The sequence below is a fragment of the Solanum tuberosum genome, unplaced genomic scaffold (assembly GCF_000226075.1).
Source record: "Solanum tuberosum cultivar DM 1-3 516 R44 unplaced genomic scaffold, SolTub_3.0 scf00008, whole genome shotgun sequence".
NCBI lineage: Eukaryota > Viridiplantae > Streptophyta > Magnoliopsida > Solanales > Solanaceae > Solanum > Solanum tuberosum.
The window spans coordinates 2,712,051-2,726,060 of NW_006238934.1; the positions used below are offsets into that span (position 1 = coordinate 2,712,051).

General features: G+C 30.4%; 3 protein-coding genes across 4 annotated transcripts; 1 reads left to right on the forward strand and 2 right to left on the reverse strand.

Moving 5' to 3' along the window:
- Positions 1–266: 266 nt before the first annotated feature.
- Positions 267–3,428, forward strand: LOC102600294 (E3 ubiquitin-protein ligase UPL5-like). 2 transcript variants are annotated; one of them, XM_015309817.1, is made up of 4 exons: positions 267–733; positions 998–1,823; positions 2,106–2,692; positions 2,959–3,428. In XM_015309817.1, exons 1-4 carry the CDS (start codon positions 290–292, stop codon positions 3,220–3,222), a joined length of 2,121 nt encoding a protein of 706 aa, XP_015165303.1. In that variant the 5' UTR covers positions 267–289; the 3' UTR covers positions 3,223–3,428. The 2 variants fall into 2 exon arrangements, with proteins under 2 accessions (XP_015165303.1, XP_006339124.1); XM_006339062.2 differs by having other exon boundaries at positions 267–1,823.
- Positions 3,429–3,507: 79 nt separating this feature from the next.
- LOC102584326 (uncharacterized) lies at positions 3,508–3,882 on the reverse strand. Its single transcript, XM_006339253.2, has one exon. It carries the CDS (start codon positions 3,880–3,882, stop codon positions 3,571–3,573), a length of 312 nt encoding a protein of 103 aa, XP_006339315.1. The 3' UTR covers positions 3,508–3,570.
- A 3,807-nt stretch (positions 3,883–7,689) lies between these two features.
- LOC102600965 (zinc finger A20 and AN1 domain-containing stress-associated protein 4-like) lies at positions 7,690–8,698 on the reverse strand. The gene has a single exon (XM_006339064.2). The coding sequence runs from the start codon at positions 8,505–8,507 to the stop codon at positions 8,028–8,030; it is 480 nt and encodes a 159-aa protein (XP_006339126.1). The 5' UTR covers positions 8,508–8,698; the 3' UTR covers positions 7,690–8,027.
- Between the last annotated feature and the right edge of the window lie 5,312 nt (positions 8,699–14,010).

Sequence of the window (14,010 nt, forward strand, 5' to 3'; positions counted from 1 at the left end):
AGTGACTTTTTCTTAACACTTTTTACAAAGGGGTCTCTATCTTTTTAAAGCAATTCTAATAGAGACATGATTTACTAAATACTTAAGAAGACTAAACTTTCACTTTTACAAACTTAAAAGACTTGAAACGGTTTTAAAATATATTAAAGGGACTAATTTTAAATTTTTACTTATTCCATATTTGTCTTCCCACAGCTTTAAATGAACTTTTCCCCTCACCTTTTTCACACTCCACATCCATTTCTCAAACAGTCTCTCCTGAGTTCCTATCGATCGATTCAGCGTTAAGATGAATCGGATTCATTTCTTTGTCCGTTTATTTTCTGGTGGAAAAACCCTAGTTGTTCAAGCCGATTCCACCAATAGAGTGGAAGTAATTCACCAGAAAATCAGTTTGATCACCGGAATTCCCATATCTGTCCAGAGCTTAATCTACAGGGGCAAACAGCTTCAATCAGACCAAATGATATCGGATTGTGGAATTGAAATGGAATCCAACTTGCAACTCGTTGGCCGATTGAGGAGCACAAAGCATTCTCGCGCTTGGAAGCTCATGAATGAATTGTCTTCAATAATTTGGGGATTCTGCAAAACCGAATTCCGTTCGGTTCGGTATGACAAGGATCATATAGAAGATGTGCTTATAGAGATTTTGATTATGATTCCTCATGACATTGATGAAGCCTCTGAATACCTCGAAATATTTATTTCATCCTCTGTTCCAGCAGCTCTGGTAATGCTTTATATGTCTTCACGTCTAGACAATAAAACTCTTGCTGATAAATGTATTCGTCAAATTATAAATTCATTTAAGAGTGAGTCCCTTACACCAATGTATAGTACATGTGCTATCATGTTAGAATTTTGTAAGATTTTGAGAGAGGCTGGGATTGAAGATGATTTGTATATCTTTTGTCGGAGTAGTTTCTGTGATATCATAGAGCTCGTAGGAATTGCGAGGTGCAAGGCTGATATGAAGAAGTTCATATCATTGCAGGATGTTTTACCATTTGTTCGTGAGATAGTTGCTCAATTACACCATAACTTAAATTTGACTATGGAATCAACTGATTTGTCATTACCGTGTAGCCTTGTGCATGATTTTGCTGCTTTTATGCTTCCAGTGCGGAATGCCATATTGTTTCAAGTACCATTTGACTTTACAATAACTTTTCCGTTGATGGAGAATGACACCGGTGAAGCAGAGTATTACAGAGAGAGTATTGAATGTTTACATTGTTCTTTCCATGGTTTGCTAGAAGCAACGTTGTTGTCTTTAGGGCTTTTGGAAACCCAGTTGGGCTTGAAAGAGGAAGTAGAAGATGCGCGAGTTGTACAATGGTGGTCTTTGTATCTTACAATTCTAAAGGAGTTAAACAATATATCAAAAGTGTATACGGGCCTGGAGAAAGTGTTTTGGCAAAAGATGAGGCAAGTAAAGGCTTCATTGTGCTTTCTGGTAGTTAAGTTTGCAACTAAATCAGAAGATTATGGGTGGCTTTTCGAGCACAAGGAGGTAATGAGTTTTGAGGTACGGAGACATTTGGCAATAATGATGCTTCCAGAAGTTGGAGACGGCGGGGGGCTGTACTGCATGTTCATTGACAGGTCTCGATTGCTGGAAAATTCGTTTGAGTACATTGGTAATGCCACTCCTAAGAATCTGCAAGGTTGTTTGTTTATTAAATTCAAACATGAAGAAGCTACTGGGCCTGGTGTGTTGAGGGAGTGGTTTTTATTGGTATGCCAAGCGATGTTCAACCCTCAGAATGCTCTCTTTGTTGCTTGCCCAAATGATCGTAGAAGGTTTTTTCCAAATTCAGGTAAGCTTTTATTTCATTTATGCACTTTGACATTTTGCTAGTATTTGGTTCTAATTTTGCTATTTGGTTCAATATGAATGGATGTCGATAAGGATAAGCTTAAAGTCACTTGACTGAAAGGAAATGGAGCAACCACAAACCCCCGGTTGTAACATCCCTCCAAATGCACCTTTCTTATAAAGATAAATGTGTTTTTACATCTTCTAGTATTCGAGGATATTCAAGAAGCTATAATAAATCTCGTCGCTAATATTAACACACATCTACAATTTGTGTTTGCAGCATCTAAGGTTAATCCATTACACCTTAATTACTTCTGCTTCTCTGGTAGGATGATTGCATTGACTTTAATGCATAAAGTACAAATCGGTGTTGTGTTTGATCGCACTTTCTTTTTGCAATTGGCTGGGAAAGACATAACATTGGAAGATGTTAGGGATGCGGATCCACCCTTTTACAAGAGCTGTAAGGAAATACTAGAAATGGATCCAGAGATGGTGGATGGAGATAATCTAGGCTTGAGGTTCATTTGTGATGTTGAGTCGATGGGCTCTAGGAAAGGGATCGAGCTTTGTCCCAATGGGAAAGATACGATCGTGGACAGTAAGAATCGGGAGAAATATATTAATCTTCTTATAAAACATTACTTTGTAACATCAGTTGCAGAGCAGGTTGCGTGTTTTGCCAAAGGTTTTGCTGATATTACAACCACTTCAAGGCACCAGCCCTTATTCCGGTGTCTTAATCTTGAGGATCTCGACTTAATGCTTGATGGTAGTGGAAATGATATTTCTGTTGAAGATTGGAAAGCACATACGGATTACTCTGGCTACAAGAAAAGTGATCGTCAAATATCCTGGTTCTGGAAGGTACATGATTCTTGTCTCTACTAATAGTTTGAATTACTTGTAAAAGTAGTAAATTTTTCACTCAAGACATATTTTACGTGATTAATTAACTAATATATGTGATGAACGTTTGAGCATACGTGTAATTCTCTATAATATGAGCTGAAAAAGTGTCTAATAGGAACAGTTAAGGACACAATTGAAGCATGATTCGTGAAACTATGCTTGGCAAATGAGTCCATTATTCAGGACGTTCTGTTATGTTTGTTATCTATCTTTACGTGCAGATAGTCGAGTGTATGTCTGTTGAGCAGAGAAACGCGCTCCTCTTCTTCTGGACTTCAATTAAGTTTCTGCCTCCAAATGGTTTTGCTGGTTTGAGCTCAAGGCTTTACATCCACAGAAGCTCGACACCTTATGATCACTTGCCTACTTCACAAACCTGCTTCAACTGCTTGCGTTTTCCTCCTTATAAGTCCGAGTCTATCATGCAAGATCGACTCCACATAATCACTCAAGAACACATTGGTTGCAGCTTTGGTACCTCGTGATCGATCAGAGGCAAATTCAACATTTGAAGCTTATAATGTTAAGTCTACAATGTAGGTAAACTCTTGCTAAAGAAGAAACAAAAATTAATACAGTCAGATCTTTCTATAATTTTCTATAGAATCGATCTCTCAAGTCATGTTATATTATACTCCTATGTTTTCTATAACAATATTCTACTATAGTAGAACAAACAATGTTGTTAGCATTAAGGGCGAATCGCTATATGTTCGGTAGAATTCAATAATTTTGGTTCAAATTCAATATTTTGTATTAAGATTCACTCAATACACATATAAATCACTTATCAAGAACCAAGTAAATACGTCTATGTTTCAGAACTCATAAACTTAAAATCTTGAAAACGGTGAATCACCACTCGGTGGTAATGAAATGAAGGCATCACAAGCTTTAGTTGTGATAGGAATAGCACATGAAACATCAGCTATAGGCAACAAACAATTAGCTAGAAGAGTACAAGTACTAGTTGTTGTTGCTCTAAAATAGCTTTCCCAATTATAATTATTGGGTGTTGAAAAATAATTATTCACTAATTCCAAATCTATCTCAAAAAATTCTTCTTCTTCATCTTCTTCTTTTGGCAAATGATCAATAAGAATTTTGATTTCTTCTTTGAGTTCTTGATTAGAGACTAGAGCCATATTGTCTTGTCTCTTAATTTTGGAGATTTAGGAATAATATAGTTATTTATATTAAGATTTGTGTGGTTGGTTGGTGGAAAATGGGTTAATTAGTAGAACGCTCTTCAACAAATCTTCAACTATCTTCTAAACTAATTAGATATTTGTAGTTACTTATTTCTTAATGCAACTAATTAGATACTACTCTCTCGTTCATATCAATTGTTCACGTTAATTTAGAAATTGCCAGTTAATTTAGAAAATCAATATAGAATCAATTTTTTTTAAAAATATTTTATCCTTACCATTAATTCTTTTTGAAAGTGTAAACAAGATTATAAAGTTAAAATTCATTGATAATGTGAAAAAAAATAAACATTGATAGAATAAATATTTTTTATGCAATTAATACATTTTTTTAATCGGTGATATGTTGTTTACTTGTTTTACATACTTTTTGATTCGTATATTGCACATATTTAGTCTAAAGATCCTAAATTTTAAAAAGTAGTTTTTTTGAAAAAATACTTTATTGCAAATTATACGAAGATAAATAAATTAAAACCAACGGAGTAATTTGCTTCCACCTAAACCAACAAAAGAAAGGTCAGTAGAAGTAGAGCTAACAGTAACAACCACATGGGAGGATTGTTATCACACATTTCCTAATTATTATTATATGAATTAATTATATTAATAATTAGCAGCCTGATACGTCAGAGCCACGTCACAAGAACTTTATTTTATAATTTTTCCACCTATTTTATTGCATGATTATAAAGTACATAATAAGTTAACTATGAAGATGCTAGGAAGATAGTGAGGATTGAACTCACATTTATGGTACAAATATTTTTCATTGATATCACTAAATTATAAGTTTTGATAGTATGTTACGAAAATTTCACTCGTGTCTCGCCATCTAACTCCTAAGTATCACTAGATTGTTTGATTAGTATATATTCAGTATAACGATTGTAATAAAAGAAATATTTATTGATAAATAATATTTACTATTTTTTAAAGAAGTCGATACAATTGAAAATTCGTTCGACAAATAATGAATGGGTATCCATAAATTCAAAGAAGAAAGAACGTTTCCTCATATATACTAGTATATATATGATTAGATGCATCCATTTAAGACTATGTAAATGTATTTTATTTCTTTGGCGATTGGTTTGAATTGGTCAAAAAGACTTTTTAGCTCATCCTAGGAAGGAAATGACGGGTGATGTCTTTAAAAGTGTTCGATTTTGAAGTTTGTCATTATTTAAAAATATAATCTTAACTTGAGAAAGAATTTTTGTTGTTTATATTCGGTATAAGTTTTATTTTTATCTAATTTGTAGTTAATTGAGTAAGTTCACTCTTTTGAAATATCTTGAACTTCTACCTTATAGTTAGAAATAATTTATTTCCACGATTTATATCTGATGAGCAACAAAAAAAAATTATCTAACAATTTTTTTTAAGCAACTACATTTTTAAATGATTGTTAAGCGAGGTCAAAAAAATTGGAGGTCATTTGTGACTTTCCAAGGGTTCCGACGTTCCGTGGTTACTAAATATATTTTGAAAGTGCACGAATATCTAATTTTGAGATCATCGTTTAATTTATGTTTGTGTTTTTTTTGTTATTGCAAGTTTACATATTCTAACTTTATATGTAATGATTGAAGTTGAAAATTTACGACTTTAAATATTTTTGTTTGAAGTATATCCTTGTAAATAACAAATATTAGAAACTTTTATCTGAAGTTTAATATAATAAAATTAACGTCGAAGAATTTTAATTTAAATTGTGAACTAGTTGACAAAACCAAATTTCAAACTTAATCAATAAATTTTTATCTGAATTTACCAAGACTAACTTCAGATAATTAAGTTTAATCAAAGCAATAATCATAACAAGGTCAAACTTTAAATATTTTTGCCTAAAATTATAAAAATTTATGCTATTTAAAAATCAAAATTTTCTCTAAATAAGTGAAAGCAAAATTATAAGTGAATGAAGTACACAACTGATAGTCAATTAGAAGTGCAAATGTGAAATAATAATATACACGCATTCATTCTACACCTACGTATAATTAATTTATTTTTAGGTTTATCCTGCTTCACACTCACACATATCTAAATTTAGACCGTCTCACACATGTTTAAAATCGGTTCATTCCATCTAGGTCATCCCTATATACCATTAAAAATAATTTTAAAGCATACTCAAATAAAGGATCATAATTGAACACATATTCAAACAAAAGGTATTTCAAATTTATTTCTAATATAATAAGGATATATTTGATTTTATGTTAGTATTTTTTGTTTTTTACTTAGCATGAGAAGATACTAGCTACGTGTTATGTTTGTGCTTCTTTATTCTTATCTTTTATTGATCATAGCCACAAAAGATGAATCACATAAGGCCATCACCAAATAGAACTTTGAGAAAACCATAAATAAAAATGCTACCAATTGATAAATGCCAAAAAAAATAAAAAAATAGTCATTTTCATTCCTCTACCATTTGAATATATACCAATTTATCTTCTTTTTTTCTCTGTCACATGGAATAGGAAGTACTCACCTCATACTAGCATATGACCACTTAAGAAAGGTTTTATCCTAAATCATTGATTGTGTTTTTCTTTGGCAAAGGATAAGGACATGTGTCATAAATATGTCGACACCATAAATTGTATGTTAGGTACTCAATTGTTATTAATTAAAATAAATAAATAACCTTTTAATATATCCTTATAGTGAAAGTGAAAGCAATACCCTAATGTGTAGGACAAAGTAATTTACGATTGATCTCAAGGTTGTAGTAATTTTTTGTTTTTTTCTACGGTTAAGCGGAGAATTCAAACTTCATCACTAATCTAGTATTTCCACTTCCTTTTTGTCAAATTTATCTAAAGTTCTAAACTATGAAAAGTAGAGATGTAAATCGCAGCTTAAAAATTATTGTTTTTATTATATTTTAAGAAATTGCGATCTATTCTTTCCCTTCATTTGAAACTACCAAAATTCTTATTGAGTAAAAGAATGGTATTCACAAAGCAAGTGACAGATACAAACTAGTAGTATAGTACCAATTAAAAAAGTCTTGAACTTTAAAACTTTCTTTTTGGATGAAGACAAAAAAAAAAGGGAGACGAATAATCTATCAAAATTTTGTCTCTCAAATCTATATAGGGTTGAGTTAGGATTAATTATGTATTCTCTCCGTTTCACTTAATTATGTGGACTACTAAAATTATTACTATGTTTTGATAATGTGGGTGAGCAAGGTTGACTATTACTCAATTGAATCACTTAATTATCATGTTTACAAATTAAACAACAAAACATACAAATTTAAGTGTTTTTTTATGATCAAATTGGTAATAATTTTATATACAACTTTAGAGGATTTTTTGGCATGGCAAGTGCTGAAGTTCCAATTTTTAACATTTTTATCAAATCACAAATCAACTACGATTTTGACATATTCATCAAAAATTATTTAGTAGCACTAAATTAAGTTGCAATTAATTCTTTGTTCATCTAATTGCCATGTGTATTTTTTGTGCTTTGATTACTTCCATTTTTATATATCTTTTTCATAGTGTAAGGTGTTATACTTGAGCCAAAAATATAAAGAAATAACTTAAAGTAAAGATAAGATCTACGTACATTTTTTTCTCACCTGACTTCACTTATATAATCACATCAAATATTATGTTGTTTAACTAAATTATCCTAGAAAAAGTAAAAATGTATTAAAAGACTTTAGAAAATTATTGGTTCATAAAGTAACATTGATAAATAAGAAAATTGGGATTGACATTTAAATAAAATTTGTATAACTTTCATCATCTTTATTTATTTAACCAATAATGCATGGTGAAAACCTCAATGGAGAGGGAATATCCAAATTCCAAAGATAGTAAAGTTGAAATCCAAAAACAAGCCAAACCATAAATTATTTTCCAAGCAAAAGATAAAAAATAACCAAAAAAAAATATACACTAATTAATTCACATTTTTTTTGGTCAATAATGGGACACCCCCCCAAGATTTTTCTCTATTTCCATTTTGGTCCCCATAATTGATATAATATTAATTCGCATGACGTCATTTTCCGACGAGATTTCATCATCTAAATCCAACGGCTGTGATTATATCTTCCCCAATTTTTCTGCTTTAACCACCGGATTTGCCTTAGCAATGGCTTCTCTTCCCATAGATTTGAAATCAAACGAACATCCATGGATCTCCGGGTATCGATGGGTCCCACAAAACGTGGTCCCACATCTACACTTGAACCCGATCAATCCCACCTTCTTCCTGCAGGCCGAACACCTGTTCGACTGTGCAGGCATCGGTTGGACCGCGGCCGTTACGGCCGCGATCACAACCTCCGGTTTTTCCTCAACAGCTGCCGGTTCCGGAAGCACCAGTACCGATGAGCTTTGAGATGGAATCGGCAGCTGCGGAGGAAAGAGGGAATCAATAGGTTTTTGTTGTCCCCCTTTTATATAAACTTCATTGTAACATTTGGAGCAGAAATTTTGTGTTGTTGGGCTGCCGAAGAAGCCACAGTTATTAGCGCATAATATATGTCCTTCTGGTGCTTCAAATCCATGCTCTTCCGCCATAATTATATCGATTTCTCTTCGATATCAAAGAATTTTTTTTAATTCAATTGTGTAAAGCAAATGGAGAAAAAATGGGGTGAAGGGAGAATAGATAAATAGAGAAGGGGAAAGGAGACAAAAGAAAAAAAATGAAAAAGGGAATTTAATAATGAAAATGGTGGCAAATCATTAGAGAAGGATATAATATAATATAATAAAATAAAGAAATATGAAAAGAACAGGCTGGAAGAGGCAAAAAAGAGGATGAAGATGGTTTTTGTTTTTATTTTTTATTTTTAAATTGGGGAGGAAACTTAGCAAATGAAGGGAAGCCAAGAAATTTGTTTATGAGGAGTAATTGGATGGTGGGGGAGGACACGTGGCTAAAGAATTGTGGTTTGAGGTGAGAGGTAATTGAAAGTCTATTTTTTTTTTCCAATATTTGAATTTATGACATATTTTAATTGATATATAATAAAGAAGTTCTATATGAATAATCAATTCGTTTTTCAAGTAGAGTTTGATAAAAAATACTAATAATCTATTTGTCGTAGATTATATTAAAAAATGGGTGACAAACTTTATTTTGATAATTCTTCATTGGTTATTTTTAAATTTTATTTTTTGTAAATTCATTGTTAAGATAGTTCTAATAATATTTATATTTTTGATGTAATTTCTATATATAATAGACTATCATCCTCTAGAAACTTCTCTTAATGTACTTATTGAAAGTTTTTTTTTTTAGATATTCGAATTTTGACATAATTTAAGTGATATATGATAAATAAGTTCTATATGAATAATCCGATTTGTTTGCTAAGTAGAGTTTGATAAAAAAAAAAAAAAATCTATTTGTCTTAGATTACATTAAAAAATGAATGACAAACTTTATTTTAATCATTCGTCATTTATTGTTTTTAAATTTTATTTTTGTGAATTCATTATTAAGATAGTTCTTATAAAGGATCAGATTAATGACATATAATATTTATATTTTTGATGGAATTACTATATATATTTGATAGAGTACTTATTAGACTATATAAAAAGATAAATAGAAAAGACATAAAATTACCACTGAAGTTGCCTCGAATTTTTCAAAAAGGCACACTAACTTTGTGGGCGTCGTATTACCCATAAAAGTATTAAATATCTTTATAAATAGACCATTCTGACCCATTTTCGCCTAATGTTTGTGAACACGCAAATATCAGCGCATGAATGAGTCAGTTTACATCCCAAAATCAATTTTAAAATGCCACATTTCAGTTGATTTCTCTATTAATTAATTAAATCTTTAAATACACCATCATCCCCAAAATTTCAATAGAGCTTATTCTTCATATCTGCTATCAAACTCGTTGTAAATTGTAATTTTATCCAAAAAAGATGAACATGACAGTTTCACAATACAAGATACCATTGTACAAGAGAGAACACAAATTCCGATAATGACGCAAATCAGAATTAGAATCTTTGTACCGAATTTCGACAACAATGCCGACCCTTTCTACCATTAATTAAGACACTAGCTTCCCCAAACTTTCAATAGAATTTATTTTTCAAGTTTACTATCAAACTTACTGTAAATTACAATTTCATTTGAAAAGACGAACACAAAACGCCGGTGAAATATAAATTGGATACAACGACGACCTATCTTTATTTTTCTAGTGGTGGATGGGTAAATCAACTTACATTGTTGCCAGAGCTCAAAAAACCGTATCCCTAAACAGGTGTTTCCCCAACAAATCACAAATACATGAAGAAAATAATATGATTTTTTATCAAATACAAGATAAATATGAAATCTTAACCTATTAACCTTCAATCCCTTGTTTATTTAGTTAAAATGCCGTGCAAATTTTAATGGAAAAGAAAAGAGAATCTGAAAAATGAAAAAGAAAAGAGATGGAAGTGCTTTTGTTTAGATTGGGGTTGGGTTATCCTCACTTTTATTTATTTTTAAATTTAATTAAAATGGATCAAAGGGGTGACCATCACGTGCTCTTCATAGATGAGAAAATGAGTCAAAATGGTATATTTATAAAGGTAGTTAATATTTTTCTGGGATAATAGAACGTCTGCAAAGTTAAGGTGTCTTTTTGAAAATCCGGAACAACTTTAGTGGTGATTTTATGTCTTTTCTCAAAGATTAAATGTGAAACTTGGATTGAAATTGCTAGCTTTAAATTTCGTTTGAAAAAAATAAATCAAATGATATTATCATTTAATAAATGAAAAATGATCAAAACTACCCTTCAACTTTCGAAATAGATTAAGTATACCGTTAAACTATCTCTCGGTTCAAAAGTACCCTTTCCGTCTTACTATTGGACCAGACTTACCCTTCTATTTAACGGAAGAGCATGTGGCATCCCATGTGTGTATTAATATGCCACATAGATCTCCACATGTGCATGCCCACCCCACCCACCTCCACATAGACGTTCTAAGAACCCTAATTTCACCATTTTCCCACATTTCGTCATTTTCTTAAAAGAAACCTAAAGAAGCTTCCTTTCACCATATCTAATTTCACTCTGAAGATTTACGCAACAACATTATTTAAAGAATAGTGAGTGCAACAGATCGAATTTAGTAGATTAGAGGCAAACCAAACCGTTGATTTCTTTGTTACATTCCATTATTAACAAAAAGCAAAAAGATTTGATGAGAATCGACCTGATTGGACTCAATCACCCTTTGTAAACTCTACCAAAACCTCGTTCTCCAAGAAGATAATCACCTCGAAATTTTTTTGTTGCATCTGCTAAATCATGAAATATAGAAGTCTTGACTGCAATTTGGTTGGACCCTGCCTCCTTATCAACTTTCTTTGTGCGTAATGAATTCTTTGCTCTCAACTTATCCGAAGACGAGAACAAAAATAGAAAAGTAAACAAAAGCATGGCACTGAAGTGAGGCAACTAGTGTTCAGAAATAAGAAGGATGTTTGACAAACAAGGAAAATGACATCTAATTTTTTTTATTGGTTCAACTTAGGAATGTGGGAGGTTGTTTGAAGTTTGAACTATGAAGTGTAATTAAATGTAAAAGATTGCTTGAAATTTGTACTATGAAACTTCACTAGCTGATGTTGGTTACATTAAAATTTTTAATATGACATACGCTACCAAAAACAACAAGACTTGACAAGCTCATGAATAATGTTGCACTCACTATTCTTTGAATAATGTTGTGTAAATCTTCAAGGTGAAATTAGGGTTGGTGAAAGGAACCTTCTTTGGGTCTTTTTTTAGATAATGATGAAATGTGGGAAAATAGTGAAATTAGGGCTCTTAAAACATCTATGTGGAGGTGGGTGGGCTGGGCGTGCACATGTGGTGGTCGATGTGGCATATTAATACACACATGTACTTTTGAACCGAGAGATAGTTTAAGGGTATACTTAATCTATTTCAACAGTTGAAGAGTTTTGATCCTTTTCCATTTAAGATATTAAATGAATTAATATATTACTAGTTGAATGAGTTATTAAGTATATCCAGCTAAAATTTATAAAACTTTTGTGGTACATTCTTAAGCTCAATGCATAAATAATTTCATTCGTCAAAATATGTCACTTCTTTAATTATATACGATAACTTTAATAAGTTACAAAACTCAAATATATTCTAATTGATATTGATGTATATGACAAAACATAAATGATATGTCGTATGTAAATTTACATATGTAATGAATGCTAAAATAAATACATAATTTTTTTTCAAAATTTAAATTAAAAATATCAAATAAATATATTTTTCACATCTATCTAAATGCTCACTGCTTTTTTGTTCGGTCAAATATTTGGTGAGTTTTAAAGTTTGTCAAATTCCAAAAATTGCAGCTCCCGGAAATTGAATTAGGCTAGTAAAGCGTTTACGTTATGCCCCTAATATTTTGAGGCTCAAAAGAAATTTAATAATAACTTCTATAATTTCAGTTTAACTTAAAACAATATTGAAGATGGTAAGAAAGGTACATAATTTTTATTTTTTTTTATATATAAAACTAGAAATATTTTATAACTTTAAATTAAACAACTCAAAATTTTCATATTGATAAATGAAATTTTTACAATAATATCCAAAATAATGTACTGCACATAAATGACTAAATTCTAAGTTACTAGAATTATCTCTTACTTTTATAAATAATAATACATTAATATTACTATTGGAAGTTAAATCCATTAAATATGTATGTATATATATTTAAAAGTTTTGATTAAAATTTAATTTTATAAGCCATTAATTTTATTGAGAATCACTTACCACTAATATGAAAATGGACCGAAATTACTAAATAGAAAAAAATTACATCTCTAGAAAGTACATCGAACACCAAAAGGATAAACAACAACAAATATAATATATGTTAGTGATGTTATTATTAGTTATGCTAACATTATTTTTATGCGATGTCTGATTTGATCTATTAAAAATAACATGCATGACATAACTTTTAAGAAAACAAAATTTATCTTCCACAAATATGAAATAAATTAAGGATGTCGAAAAGATTTTGAAAAACAATTGTGTCTTCAACCAAGCTAATGCATACATTAAAATCTCTTACATTGCTAATTAAGATTTCCCGTGTATTTTAGTTATACATAAAATAATACCAAAAAAGTTAATGCATACATTATTCTTTTCTAATCATCCTACCAAACGATCATTTTTATTTGATATTAAGCTATGTATAACTAATACAAGGAAAATCATGATAGCAATGCAAGTAGATTTGATGCAGATTTATAGCATGGTTAACTAAAATACAACTAACCCTTAAAAAAAACACATCATTTCCATCGCATTTGACATCCTTTCCATATTTGTAGAAAATATTTTTATAAATAAATATGCTTTAAAAAAATTATGCAATAATTCTATTATTTTTAATACACCAAATTAGATACTCCATAAAAAGAAATCTCAACATAACTAATGCAAGTCAATATCAGTATTATTATTATATCATATTCAATACTATTCTTATAGATTCAATCAAATAATATCCCCGTGAATAGACTTGTTCACTGGATAAGATATAATATTTCGATTTAAAAATCATTTGATGTAGCAACAAGATAATGCATGAATCATGATTCAAAGTTCTTTTTATAATAAAAAAAAAAGAGGCATTATGAGTTATGCCCCGTTAATTAATGCAAGAACCACGTACGATACAAAAATTATAATATGAGATTAAGATAATGTGTTCTGTACATTAGCAGTAACACTACCTTCGAGTTTATGAGACCACTAATACTTTTGGAATGTATAGTAATAAATTTTAACTAAAAGAATGATATAATCCATCCAAAGATCATTTGAATTTCAGAAATAACGAACATTCAAAATATCACACATTGATTAATCAAAAAGAAATTTAACAACAAAAACAAAAAAATTCGTTTGAAAACCTTCTCTCATTACACAACGAAAAGATATAAAATCAGACCGATTAAAATCTTACAAAATCATGTTATAAAACTAACCACGACAAC

Bases quoted from the DNA above. Each gene is read 5' to 3' on its own strand.
- LOC102600294 (XM_006339062.2), top strand. From the start codon at position 290: ATGAATCGGATTCATTTCTTTGTCCGTTTATTTTCTGGTGGAAAAACC. The intron at 1,824-2,105 runs GTAAGCTTTTAT...TTGTGTTTGCAG, and splicing joins AAGGTTTTTTCCAAATTCAG to CATCTAAGGTTAATCCATTA. The intron at 2,693-2,958 runs GTACATGATTCT...CTTTACGTGCAG, and splicing joins AAATATCCTGGTTCTGGAAG to ATAGTCGAGTGTATGTCTGT.
- LOC102584326 (XM_006339253.2), bottom strand. From the start codon at position 3,882: ATGGCTCTAGTCTCTAATCAAGAACTCAAAGAAGAAATCAAAATTCTT.
- LOC102600965 (XM_006339064.2), bottom strand. From the start codon at position 8,507: ATGGCGGAAGAGCATGGATTTGAAGCACCAGAAGGACATATATTATGC.